We start from the raw sequence: 13,510 nt of genomic DNA, 5'->3' as shown, positions 1-13,510 counted from the left end.
ATGTGTGTGTTTCTTTCTACCTCTCTCTGTCTCTGTCTCTGTCTCTCTCTCTCTTCCCTTACCCCATCTCCACCCCCCAGATCCTTCTCAAGTTCCAGAACACTGGCCTCAGGAAGGGGAGATCAAGATTCATGATCTGTGTGTCAGATATGAAAATAATCTGAAGCCTGTTCTTAAACACGTCAAGGCTTACATCAAACCTGGGCAAAAGGTATGGAATTCACTGCCATTTGATTTATTTCATACAAACCCTCAGATGGAACCACTCCATTACCACCTGAGCTCTTTAGACATCCCAGCCAACCACAGCCTCAGTGGGCTCCCATTATATTCCCTACACTTTATAGATCAGATCATTTGCACAAAAGAGAAAAGGGAGAGAGTGGATCCAGATAAAATACACATTCTCAAAGTTGTATTGCCATTCATTCATCTCCCATGAAGATCAAGAATGTGAACAATAGGCATGTTTTTCAAAATTTCTAGCTTTTGGCTCATGACCATTCCAGATATCCCCTTGAGAACCTTTGTGTTTGTACTAGCTCTAGTCCCAAAATGATTTATTTTAGTTATTGTAAAAAGAGCAAGTGTGCAGAAAAATGGACTCATTTTACATTTTGTTATAAAATCATCACTTCTAAGATAAAGTGGAACACTTGTTTGCTAGGTCAACAGTATACTAAATGCAAACATGAAGCCACAAAGGTAAAACAACACACCCAGATAGAAATCAAAAGAGAGTGGAATCATTGAAGATTTGTTGAAGACCCCATGTTTTTAGCTTAATAATGATAATTCCTAAGGGAGATCTGAGAAGAAAATGATTATTTTAATGTAACTGTTTGCATAGAGTTGCAGTTTCATCATGGTGTCTTACCTAAGGTAAAAATACTTCTGCCTATTTTCTGTCTTTTGTCTGAGTCCTCTTCTCTCTGAGTGACAGTTGATTTCTTAGGTGGGCATATGTGGTCGCACTGGCAGTGGAAAGTCATCGTTATCTCTGGCTTTCTTCAGAATGGTTGATATATTTGATGGTGAGTTACTAACTAAACTTTTTCATTAGCTGTGTGATGCTCTTTCTTAAAAAAAAAAAATGCAACATCGACTTACCTAATCCTGCAGAAATAAAAAGTAAATATTTATAAGTACTCTGTGTCCTGAAACCCATGATTTGAGACAGGTATCCCAGATAAACAGTCTAGGAGTAAAGAAAAAACATAGAATTGGGGAAATAAAATTATTAGCCCTAAACTCAGCTCTAGATATTATTATTAGACCATTCTATTAAATTGGTAAAATGAAAACAAGGCCATCCATTTTGAATAGCAACAGATAGAGGTGGCATTTCAAGAGGAAGGAAGAGAGAAAAAGACTGTCTTGCTTCCTGCAAACTAAATATATATATATATATATATATATATATATATATATATATATATTTCCATCAAAGGAATAAAAAGAAGATAAGTAATCTGCATTTTAATTTTGGTGCATGACTCTTACCATCATCTTGTTAATAACATGGTTTAATGATGTTGAGCATTTTGTTAGGAGGCAACCATTGCTGTAAAGTGCCAAGCACACGTTGACAATATACAAAAATATTTATTCATCCACAAAATTATTAATAATATCGAACATGGAAGTAATCTAATCTTTGCTTTAGAAAAAATATGTCATTATTTAGTCTGTCAAGTGGCCTGTAAATAGGCCAACACATATGCCATCTTGAATGAAAGGAGATCCATCAGCTCAAGAAGTACTTAACTATTATTATCTGTAATGATTGTGATAATGGTGATAGTACCTCACATTTTTATCGTCTTTGACAGTTTATATTATTTAATTTAATCTACACAACAGCCCTGTGAGATAAAGAGGTCAGTTTATGAACAACAAAGTTGAACTGTGGTCACTGCAGGTTCTTTGGGGTTTAGATTCAGTGGCAGGGTAAGTATCTGCCTCTAGGTGAGCAGCTTGCTCTTTCTATGGCTGGTAATAAGACATAGATACTTTAAGGATTTTCTGTGGGATTTGCATTATAAGCCAATTACATGATCCAAAGACAACTGATTGAAACTTTTCATTAAAAAACTGTGGTTATGATGAAACGTATTAGATTAGCCATATTCTCATGAGTCCAGAAACATCATTTCAGGCCCCATGAGGACTATGATGACTGTTTTTAATACCGTTATAGGTGACTGAGATTTTAATAGATAATATATTATTCTTGAAAGAAAGTTTAAGCTAACATCTTGCCTGCTTTGAGGTCTAAATCCAGCTGGAAAAGGGACTCCAGTTGCCATTCTTCTCTGGGCATCCTCATCTCATAGAGCAATATTGTCTTTGCACAAAGCGATATGATAAAATAAATCTATCAGGGAAAGGCAAGGACGTCAAGATTGTGCAAGTCTATGTACAGTGTGGAAAAATTCACCAAAATGTGATACCTATGTCATAGAATCTACTTTCTTACTTGTAATGCACTGTGCTGTTCAATCAATAAACGAGTGAATAAGACAGACAAAAATGCCCATCTTCAACGATCTTGTATTCTGGTTGGGGGAGAGAGACAATAAAAAAGATCAGTAAATGTATATAGAATGTCCTGTGAAGGAAAATAAAGCCAAGAATAGGATCAAGGAATATTGGAAGGAAGAGGACCACTGAGGGAAAAAAGTACTTTTGGTTTGTATGAACCACATAAACTGCATAAAAAGTGGAAGTCCCTTTAGGAGAAAATACATAAGAGCAGATAGCACCAAAATGTGTATTTTTCGTAGAGACATATCATGATGTTTTTAATACTTAAATGGAAAGCTTCCTCTTCTGAATTTCAGTTCTGAACTAGGAAAGTACTTCCAATTTGTAAACAGATATTACTTTACTCGTGATTTTACTACATGCCGCCATTTTTGTTTTTCTTTAACAGGAAAGATTGTCATTGATGGGATAGACATTTCAAAACTGCCGCTGCACACGCTGCGTTCTAGACTTTCAATCATTCTGCAGGATCCAATACTATTCAGCGGTTCTATTCGGTAGGTGACGTATTCAGCAGAAACCCATGTGCCTCAGGACTTACCCTTTGGCTCACAGGAGGGTTTTACTCAGAATTGCTTTTCAGGTAGGTGTGAAAGTTTGTCACCAAGATGATGAGGTCAAATGTTCTGTCCCACAGTTTGGATTGGGGCACCTAGAGTGGCTAAATCAACCTATAGAAGCCCGTCCTTTGTGCCTCCAGAAGTTCATCTCTTCTATCTGACCCTACAAACGTCACTTTTTCCTCTGTACTTGGGGACAGTGATTCTTGGCAGACATTTCTGAGGTGTCCACCCTACAGACACCCTGCCTATCTCTGTGTGTCTGGTCTGGCCTCAGCAGATACTGAGTTTGGTTAATACCTTGAGTCCCTCCCATCACCCACAACTTCTCCTTCTGCCGAAATTGCTCTGAAGAAGCTGCTACAGCCTTCTCCAGGCCTGGTTTGTGGTTTCTCATGAAAAAAAAAAAAGAATGGAGGTATCTACTCTTTGCTGGGTCCTTTAAATATTGATATATCATCTCATCAAATCCTCAGAGCACTGCTCTAGTGCTCATATTATTGTCCCCATTTTACAGATGAGGATTTTGAACCTCAGAGAAGCTGTAGCTTGGCCAAGTTCGTATACTTAGTAAGTGGTAGCACTGCCATTCCAAATAAAGTTTGTCCAACTCCAAAGTCCACTGTGTCATCATCCACCAGATCATGGCTCTCATTCCATCCACCCTCTGTTCTCTCTTGCTCCCCTCCTCTATCTACTTAACTGCAAAGTATTTGCCACCTTTTACTAAATATTCCTTGTCTTGAAGAGAAGATGTATGTAAGATTGCTCCATATTCAATTGTAAAATGACTTTAATTAAAAGTTCTGGGCATATCAGATTACTTAGCAATATTATAGTAAATCTAGATCTCTGAATATATTTATTATGAATATTGTTATTGTGGTTGGTGCAGCATAGCTCATCTGAAATAGCATTGCACGTTCCCATATAGATTTATGTATTTAATGTCAGTTCTGTAGGAATACTTTGCTAGACACTATTCAAGTTATATTATACATAATATGAAAGTAGAGGTATCCAAGTTAATGAATTGTATCAAATCTTATCATGGATTTAAACTTACTAATGATATCATCGAAAACCATTGCCCATAACATTCAGGTCGTTCATTCACCCATCAAGCATGAATTGAATGCCTGTTCTATCCTAAGCACTGTTGTAGATCCTGGGCATACAGCAGTAACCAAAACAAATAGGATTTACATTTTAAGGAAAGAACAGCAGTAAGCAAATGTACATTAAAAATCACTTTTAAAATTTATTCACTAATTAACTGATTTTTTTCCTACAGATTTAATTTAGATCCGGAGTGCAAATGCACGGATGACAGACTTTGGGAAGCTCTAGAAATTGCTCAATTGAAGAATATGGTCAAATCCCTACCAGGAGGTCTAGGTATATTTTCTAAATGACACATTTATTTTTTACATATGCAATGAATTCTACATATCTACATTTTTTGCTGGAATCACATAATTCTAGTGTTAAATCTCCTTATATTTAAAATAATCTCCTAAAGGTCATTAGGACAACTTCAAAATCTAGTGTTTTTGCAGGGGGTGCAAGAGGATGAAACCTTTATAACCTTCTGTTCTAGGCGAGCAGGCCAAAATATTCCAATTAATACATTTATCTCTTTAGTCTTTCCACCATTGATGGATATAGATCGGTTTAATTAGAATGTTTCCTTGTGGTCATTCTGCTCACATGATTTACATGAATGCTTAACCCTCAGTAGGTAGATAAGAGGACTGAAAAGGCTGTTAGGTCCAAAGAGTACTTGGTGCCATTTAGAAGCAGGTATTTTCTCCACAGTAGCAGCCGTTTTCTTTGCTGCCAGGAGGGCATATTCCTTTTACTTACATAACATAATTTTTTGGAAGACATTATTTTCTATTACCTAGCTGCAGGATCAGTTTGGGTACTTGTGTAAGATATGAAACATGTACTCAAACGATCCCTGAGTTAAATTCAGTCCCAGATGTAGTATAATTTCTGGCAAGTAACCGATGATAAAAACAAAAGAGCAATGTGAATAACGAAAGAACAACATGATTAATGAAACAAGAGAGAGTTCATGATATAGTCTTTATTCATAAAAGCGAACATCTGTAGTTTTGGACTTCTGTTTCCTTAAAACCCGAACACATTTAAGAAAGCGTCGGAAAGATAATAGTTGGTTGGTATTCTAATTTTAGTACCTAATATGTAGTTGCCAAATTGATTGTGTTGTTTGGCATCTAGTTTTTTTTTTTTTAATTAACCCACAAAATAAAATGACGTTTATTTGTTAGTCTATTTGGGAAAGGAGACTCAAAAACAATACCTTTTATGATGATAATTTAGTCCCAAGGAAAAGGCATCCCACAAACGAAATTGGGGCAGCGTGTCTTTAAGGATAGTTTTACTGACTTTGCCTGTGTCACCGTGGAAGTAATTGCAGAGGTCTGGGTGAACTTTCCCATAATAATTTTTGATGTCTGCTCTGGAAAGCCCAGCAAATGTACTTGAAAAATTGAAAAGTCTACTTGTGATAATGCTTACAGACCTTTTTTCCTTGGTATTTAGAGACTCTGCCCTCCCCCCATTAATAATTGGAAAGGCAGACAATTACATCTTTATAGTTCTCTTCACTAACATGAGATCTGCATGTACCTGTTTTGAATCATGGGCATAGTTTTTGGGGGTATGGTACAGTGTAAGCAACAGGGAATTGCATTTACACTATGTAATTGAATACTGTTTATGCTCATTGTCTTAATAAAGATTACATCAGTGGTTTGATAATGATCTGGTTCATGCCAACTCTAGTGAAGAACATTCATCATGCCCCGCTTCCTTTTTATTTATTATATACATTAAAATTTGGAGAATAGATGCATAGCCTCCAAGCATGAGAAATTATAAGAATTTGATGCAGTGAGGCAATAATCAATAGAAATTTCCTCTCAGAGCCCTACTAAAAAGTGTTTGAATCCTAATAATATAGATTATTTTGGAAATAGAACTTAAGCTAAACTCACAGTAGTACTTTATAAAATGTGGTTGAAACCAAAAAAAAAAAAAAAAAAAAAAAAAAAACTATAATGAGGACATAACTCATTTATCCATGCAATAAAGTTTCATTCAGCTGCTATGTCAGATGCAAAGTGGTAAGTACTGGGGATACATTGATAAACAAAAACAAACACAGTCCTTACCCACTAGGAGCTTAAAGTCCAGGGGGATGATATAATGGAAGGAGAACAGGTATTGGGAGTTGAGAATATTCTGTTTCTTATCAAGCTCTACTACCAGTTAACTAGGTGATCTTGGGCAAGCCACATCATCTCCCTGGGCCTTGGATAATTATATTAAATAATTAAATAATCTCCAAGGTCTTCCAGTCTTTAAAATGTTTAACAGTATTTTATATCCTACTATAAGGAGGGAATTTACCACCTGTTTTCAAACACAGGGTGACCCAGGATCATCTTAATTTTCCCCAGTTAAAGTTCCTCTTTGCTTTTCCAATCCTTGCACCAGTACAAAGTGATATGCAGCATGTTCTTGTAGGACATAATGTGTTTTCCACTACTTTGCCCAAGGAAAATGTTCGTATCATTTCTTTAATGAAGTCCTTGCTTCTTTTTTTGATTTAGATGCAGTTGTCACTGAAGGTGGGGAGAATTTTAGCGTTGGACAGAGACAGCTGTTCTGCCTTGCCAGGGCCTTTGTCCGCAAGAGCAGCATTCTCATCATGGACGAAGCGACAGCTTCCATCGACATGGCCACAGTGAGTGCATTATCTAAGCTTCTTTAAATTGATGAGATGAAGAAATGCATGTGAAAATTATAATTTATTTTTCCTGATTGGATTCTGAATGCTCAGTACTATTGTTTTGAGTATCTTCTCAGCCACCTCCTTGATCAACCAATGATAACAGCACAACAGAATTTCAGTAAAGGAGACTTGACTCTTCTTTTAAAGGACCTCCTATTGCCAATAAACATCATATAAATTTGTCATCACTTTTTTTTCTAGTTTTATTTTATTTTACTTTATTTTTCTCCATTCTACCTCTTTTTATTGAATTATAGTTGATTTACAGTGTGTGTTAGTTTCAAGTGTACATTAAAGTGACTCAGTTATACATACACATATATCTATTTTTTTCAGTACCATCACTTTTCGATAAATCCTCAAAACAGTAAAATTCCGGGGCTCAGTTGATGAGAGTACTGTTCTATATTCAAGTATTCAAGTGTTGTGTCATGGAAGTTCTAAGATGAAGTATGCAAATCTCTATTTAATAGAATCTATTGATAATCGAAACCAATCATTTTCTAATGCAATTTGAAGATGGAGTCATTATAATTAATGTTGGCTAGAATTAATAATGGCCTTCTCAATGTATTCATGGTAACGAGGCAGAAACTTTGCCTTTTGAAAGAAATCATTTAAAAGTGTCAAATAGGGGGAGGCATAAATTAGGAGTTTGGGATTAACATATACACACTACTGTATATAAAATAGATAATCAACAAGGACCTACTGTAGAGCACAGGAAACTCTATTCAATATTCTGTAATAACCTATATGGGAAAAGAATCTGAAAAGGAATAGATATATGTATATGTATAACTGAATCACTTAGCTGTACACCTGAAACTAACACAACATTATAAATCAACTATACTCCAATATAAAAGAAAAATTAAATTTAAAAAAAGTGTCAACTATGTCCAAGAAGGATCTGTCTGGAAGGCTGTGACTGAGTGGGGAAAATATCACATTGAACTGCTATCAATTACTGTTGTTCTTATAAAAGTTAACTTGATATTAAAAGTTTGGTATCAGAAAGGACAAAAATAAAAACCTTATTTCTTTTCTTACTGTATACTTTAGATTGAATAAAACTACCCAAAAAGGTGAAACAGTTTCAAGATTATTAAGAGCCATATATATGGAGGTGCTAATTTGACATCATTTATTTGTATTAAGACTAACCAGTTAAAGTACCTATTCAAAGTTTATATATCCTTCTCGGAGTTAAGCTAATTTAAAGCAATGAAGTAGTTTCTAATGAAGCCATTTCACTAAGTAAACATAACTACATCAAAACTAGGATTAATTACTAAGTTCTTACAATATTGTGGCTTGTTGTAAGGATAGTACTGCCTCAGGAAAGATGAGAGGGAGAGAAAGAGGGAGAATAAGAATGAATTAATTGGTAATAAACCATGTGATTGGAAGAAATAGCTCCTTCACTTTAAGACTTAGGTAATCGAGCTTTTTTTCTAGGAGAGAGGTAGAATCCTTACCCAGGACATCTTTTAAAATATAATGATAACAATGGTTTGTGGTGGGAATAAAAATAGTTCCTGCCTGGAATGTACTTTTATGGGTCAAAATCCAAATTTTTAGCATGTACTTTATTTTTTCCTTTTCTGACACAAAACTTAACACTATTTTAGGGTTTTATTAGTTTTGAATACATCCTTTTTATGGCATAACTCAAGTGAGCATTTCCACACCCATTTGGTTTCATTTTCCTCATTCAGTTTCCTGGCAATAAATCTATCAGTCATTCCTAGTTGATAAACTGAGTTTTATTTGCATTTTGAAGACACTACAGAAGCCAGCCGGAGCTTGCTGCTGGGCACTGCTCCCTGTTAGGCCTTCTGCAGAAGACTTAGCAGTGAGAGTTCTCGGAAGAGATTGGGCATGTTGAAGCATTGTTCTTGGGGACACAATATCAATATTATGGCAAGAGAAAGTAGTCCAGAGAAAATTCAGACTCTATTTATTTTTTGGCAGGAAAACATTTTGCAGAAAGTGGTAATGACAGCTTTTGCAGACCGCACCGTTGTTACAATAGCTGTAAGTATGGGCGACAGAGTTGATTTACTGCTCTTTGGTTTTTCTTCCAAGATTCAATATTCTTTATTTTTGAGCAATTAAAATATGTTGAATCATGTATTTCTCTGCTAATATTTCTGTATCTGTACAAAAAAAAGAAACAAAAAAAAAAGAACAGCTATGCTTTGAAAGCCTTTACACTGTTTTTTTCCAAGCTGTCTGCCCTACCTTCCTCTGCTAGGTTACAATGAAAGAACATTCTCAGTCTCGGGATTCCAGCAGGTCGTGGCCTGTACTTTTTCACCAGATACAGATGGCAGTTCATGTGGGATTATTCTTTTTTTTAATAATCGAATTGTCTGATGATCAGTTTCAGAAGCAAAATTCATTGGTTTGACTCCCTAGTCTGCTACTATTTGCACCTAATTTCTATGTTCCTATTTACTTAGCTGTTTGCAAAGAGACAATGAGACAGCTGTTCTGCCTTGCCAGGGCCTTCGTCCTCAAGAGAAGATAATCAAATTGAAAAAAATGCTTAAATCTTTGTAATGCCCATCATAGCTTACTTCAAAGAGGCCATGGTTTTGTCTCTTCCTCTTTGCAGATGGATGGATTCTTATTGACATTTAGGCTTACATTTAACAGAACTATTTTTTAAATGAATTGCTTAGACATTTCTCCCTCTTGCTGATTCTTTTCTCTTCTTTCCCTTTTTCTTTTCTCTCCAGCACCGTGTCTCTTCAATCTTGGATGCAGGCATTGTTTTAGTCTTATCTGAGGGTATATTAGTGGAGTGTGATACTGTTCCCAACTTGCTCGCTGTCAAGAATGGCCTCTTTACCACTTTGGTGATGACCAACAAGTAGACATCGTGAGCTACTCTGCCACGTAGCCCATTCTCTGGTAGTTATCTTAGCAACCTCCCCCCAGTAAGGCCGAGAGAAGGCAGAGATTAGAGGGGAGGGAGGTGTTGAGGGAACCAACTACAGGGTATTATTATACAAATCAGGGGTGCCATCGTGCTCAATACAAATGAGGCACTTGAATATGTTTTCAAATGTACACGTGCACGACAGAGTCGGAAAACCTGGACCCAGATTTACCTCTATCTTAAGGAACAATTTCGCTCTTCCTTGAGGATGTTCTGTAAGCGTCCTTCAAGTACCGTACACGTGATGTTCCTTACCTGTCCTGAAGAATGCATTGTTTAACTTAATAATTACTTAAGTTTAACAGTTGAGTCATAGGAGTTATGTATGGAGTGCTTGCTTGCGCTTCCAGTTTTGTGAATGATGCATGGGAGAAAGGGTACCCTTTGAAGTGCAGCTTTTTCAAGGTGGCTGGAAATGATTCCCCATCAGGGCCCACCTTCTGTAAACTGGGCCTAAGTAAAAAGAAATCCACTTTCTCTCACTTTCCCAGTGAACTCTGTGATTCTTTCTGCCCTGGAGTCACTTGATTAACTCATTCACACTAAAGTGTGAATGACTTAATGGGTGAGAGAATTGGCTAACTTGAAAAATGTTTCTATAATATTTTCCAGAATTTTCTCACTGAAGAGATGGGAAGGAAGACCTTCCTGCTCCCCTGAAAAAGGCAGGTTAAAAGGGGAAAAACAGACCTTTGTTTACTCAAAGAACTAGTTTTCTTTACTCTGCATGAAGCATGGTATTGTTGGGTGCTCCCATTTAGTCAACACCTGAAAGATACTTGAGCATAATTTGTATTTTTTTCATCAAAAAATTATGTTCTCTTACCTGATTTCTGTTCTCCTACATTCACTGTTACTTTTCTGTGTACTTGACTATCTTTTACCCATTCTTCATTTCAAGACCACCAGTGTGGAGGTGGCCACCAGAATACCTAGAGTTCTCTCCCCTGGACACACAGAAAGCTGTAGAGGAGAACAGATTACTGTGGGATCAACTCTTTTTACCAGGCTTATAGGAAGGAAAACTCCACCAATTTGTGGTAGACCCCTTGTACGACAATCCTCAGCTCTGTTAAGAGTAACTGGTTTTCCTTCCCTGATAAAAGTTGTTCTGTTACTTTTGGTAACTGCCGCTGAAAATCGTGGAATAACTTTTAAGATAACTTTCTCAGGCTTCAAAAAAACAGCGCTCATACCCCAAAATAGTGCATGGCATTTTTGTAAGGAAGGTGATCTATTCTTCGCTCTTGATGAAATTAATTTCTCTGGAGCATTTTGAAAATTTCATCATTGCTACGACAATTGATACCGTACTTCGCCAAGTGAAAAATACTTTGGAGTAATAGAATAAACACTTGATATATTTATTTCTATAGGCCAAGTGTTTCAATATTTTTAAAACTAAACGTTATTTTAGAACATCAAGGTAATGTTTATAATATTCGGTTTATGGATTTAGAAGCCAGGTTTTTTTTAATATCTATGATATGGTTATTGAAGAACTAATTTTTTTGAAGGGAATGCATAGCAGCTATTAAATAGCTCATTATGTTTATTTTTTTTCTAAATGCATGGGGATGCAAGTGGCTCTGGCCCATTCTCAAAGATAGGTAAACATTATCCTTCAAAGTGTGATAATTCCTAAATATATACCATTCATTACCTGTATTTAGTGAATGATGTAGGTTTGTCTATGGATGTTGAAAATAGTGGTGAATGTTCTAAGCTGTCATCTTTATCACATTCCATATTCCTGTTGATTTTCCCCTCTAGTTGTGAGTGCCAGCCAGGATTGCTCGCTTTTCTGAAAGCATGAGCATTGAGACTACCCCATCTGCATGGCTCAGGGCAAGTGATAAGCCTTTGCTTCTGGGGATGGCTTTAGGCTGGACTTTGGTTTGTTAGGAGAAGACACTTTGGAAGACTGTGTATCAGCTAGAGAAATGATATTTCTAGGTTCGGCAGTCCCATCTTCATACTGATGTTTTGACCTGTTCAGTCCAGGTCCAATATGATGGGCCCTGGCCACATGTAGCTCTGAGCACTTGAAATGTGGCTGGTCCTATTGAGAGGTGTTGTAAGTGTGAAATACATACTGGATTTCAAAGACTTAATACTAACAAAAGAAAGTAAAAGATGTCATTAATAATTTTTATATTGGTTACATGTTGAAATAACATTTGGGGTATATTGGTAAAATACATTACTAAAATAAATTCCACCTGTTTATTTGTGCTTGTAAAATGTGGCTCCTAAGAGATTTAAAATTACATGTGCCTCACATTTATGACTCACATTATATTTCTATGGGACAGCACTTACCTTAGCAAGAGTAGTGAAAAGGTCCACGGCAAAGACTTTTCCCTTGTAAATCCTAACGATAAAAAAATTATAGTAGCTGACATTTATTATTTGCTTATATGTATCAGACAAAGTCCTGAATTTTTTTCTACATGGATTATCTCATTTGATCCTCACCACCGTTCTCCAAGGCAGGTACTATGACGACCACCATTTCACTGATGTGAAAGGTGAAGCATACAAAAGTTGTTTGTTGCTCGAGGTTGCACAACCAAAACATGAGTCCATTTTTTTTTTTTTTTTTTGCGGTGCGCGGGCCTTTCACTGTTGTGGCCGCTCCCGTTGAGGAGCACAGGCTCCGGACGCGCAGGCTCAGCAGCCGTGGCTCACGGGCCCAGCCGCTCCGCGGCATGTGGGATCCTCCCGGACCGGGGCACGAACCCGTGTCCCCTGCATCGGCAGGCGGACTCTCAACCACTGCGCCACCAGGGAAGCCCCGGAGCCTGCATTCTTAACCATGATGCTAAGAATGACAGGTGAACAATCCTCTAAGTACCAGATCCTCCCAACAAAATGGTGGAAATAGCTCACACTTTGAAGTTAGTAAGTCTGGTGTGGTTACTGGTTCTGCTACTTATTATCTGTGTGATACGCTTTGGCTTTATCTCTGTGAACCCCAGCGTTCTCCCCTATAAAGTGGAGAGAGATAACACCCACATTCGAGGGATGTTCTGATGATTAACAAGTATTTGTGTGGAGTACCTAATGTATCATATATGCTCAGTAGGTGGTAGCTTTTATAATGATGAATTACTAACACCAAAGCTTCTCTCCAGATGGTACCATGTGGGAAGAGAGAATGAATGAGTGGCAGTGATCTCTAAAGGCAAAGAGACGGCATGCCTACCTAAAGTCCTGGATAATTCATTTTAACACTGCATGCCGGAATGGACTTCCCCTCATGGTCTTACTAGAATTGAACCACCTTCCAGAGTTCTTCAAATTGTGTGTCAGCCCACGGAATTATTGACTCTACTCAAGAGATAATTTTAGTCTAGATTAAACTATAACCCAACTGGTTCACGATGACTCTTCTTATTTAATTACTTAACAAACATTTGTCAGCCTACTCACGTTTCCATGAAAATGATGAAAGTACTATATTAGCTACACCCAATTTAATACAGCCTATATAAGACCACACTGGCTGGTGTTTAAAAGTATGTAAATCAATCGTACTTTAAATAAGAAAGAAAAAGAGGGGCTGTGCTTCTTGCACCTCCTGGCTTCCCAAGATAAGGAAATGTCCTTGAATAATCAGTGAAA

General features: G+C 36.9%; 1 protein-coding gene across 8 annotated transcripts in view; it reads left to right on the top strand.

Moving 5' to 3' along the window:
- The window catches only part of ABCC9 (ATP binding cassette subfamily C member 9), a 149,419-nt gene that overhangs the window by 133,191 nt on the left and 2,718 nt on the right, over positions 1-13,510 (top strand). For 7 of the 8 annotated variants that reach the window (XM_029205509.1, XM_029205513.1, XM_029205512.1 and 4 more), the window contains 6 exons: positions 81-211; positions 956-1,034; positions 2,936-3,044; positions 4,402-4,505; positions 6,752-6,885; positions 8,911-8,973. In XM_029205509.1, the coding sequence (XP_029061342.1) occupies positions 81-211; positions 956-1,034; positions 2,936-3,044; positions 4,402-4,505; positions 6,752-6,885; positions 8,911-8,973 (620 nt within the window). Of the gene's footprint in view, positions 1-80; positions 212-955; positions 1,035-2,935; positions 3,045-4,401; positions 4,506-6,751; positions 6,886-8,910; positions 8,974-13,510 lie in introns of those variants that run through there. The other variant, XR_003791130.1, reaches the window with a different exon arrangement.

Source organism: Monodon monoceros, unplaced genomic scaffold (genome assembly GCF_005190385.1).
Source record: "Monodon monoceros isolate NGI ecotype Baffin Bay Population unplaced genomic scaffold, NGI_Narwhal_1 Super_Scaffold_6, whole genome shotgun sequence".
Taxonomy (NCBI): Eukaryota; Metazoa; Chordata; class Mammalia; order Artiodactyla; family Monodontidae; genus Monodon; species Monodon monoceros.
The sequence above is the reverse complement of the archived record's forward strand: the minus strand, read 5'-3'. Positions and strand labels throughout refer to the sequence as shown.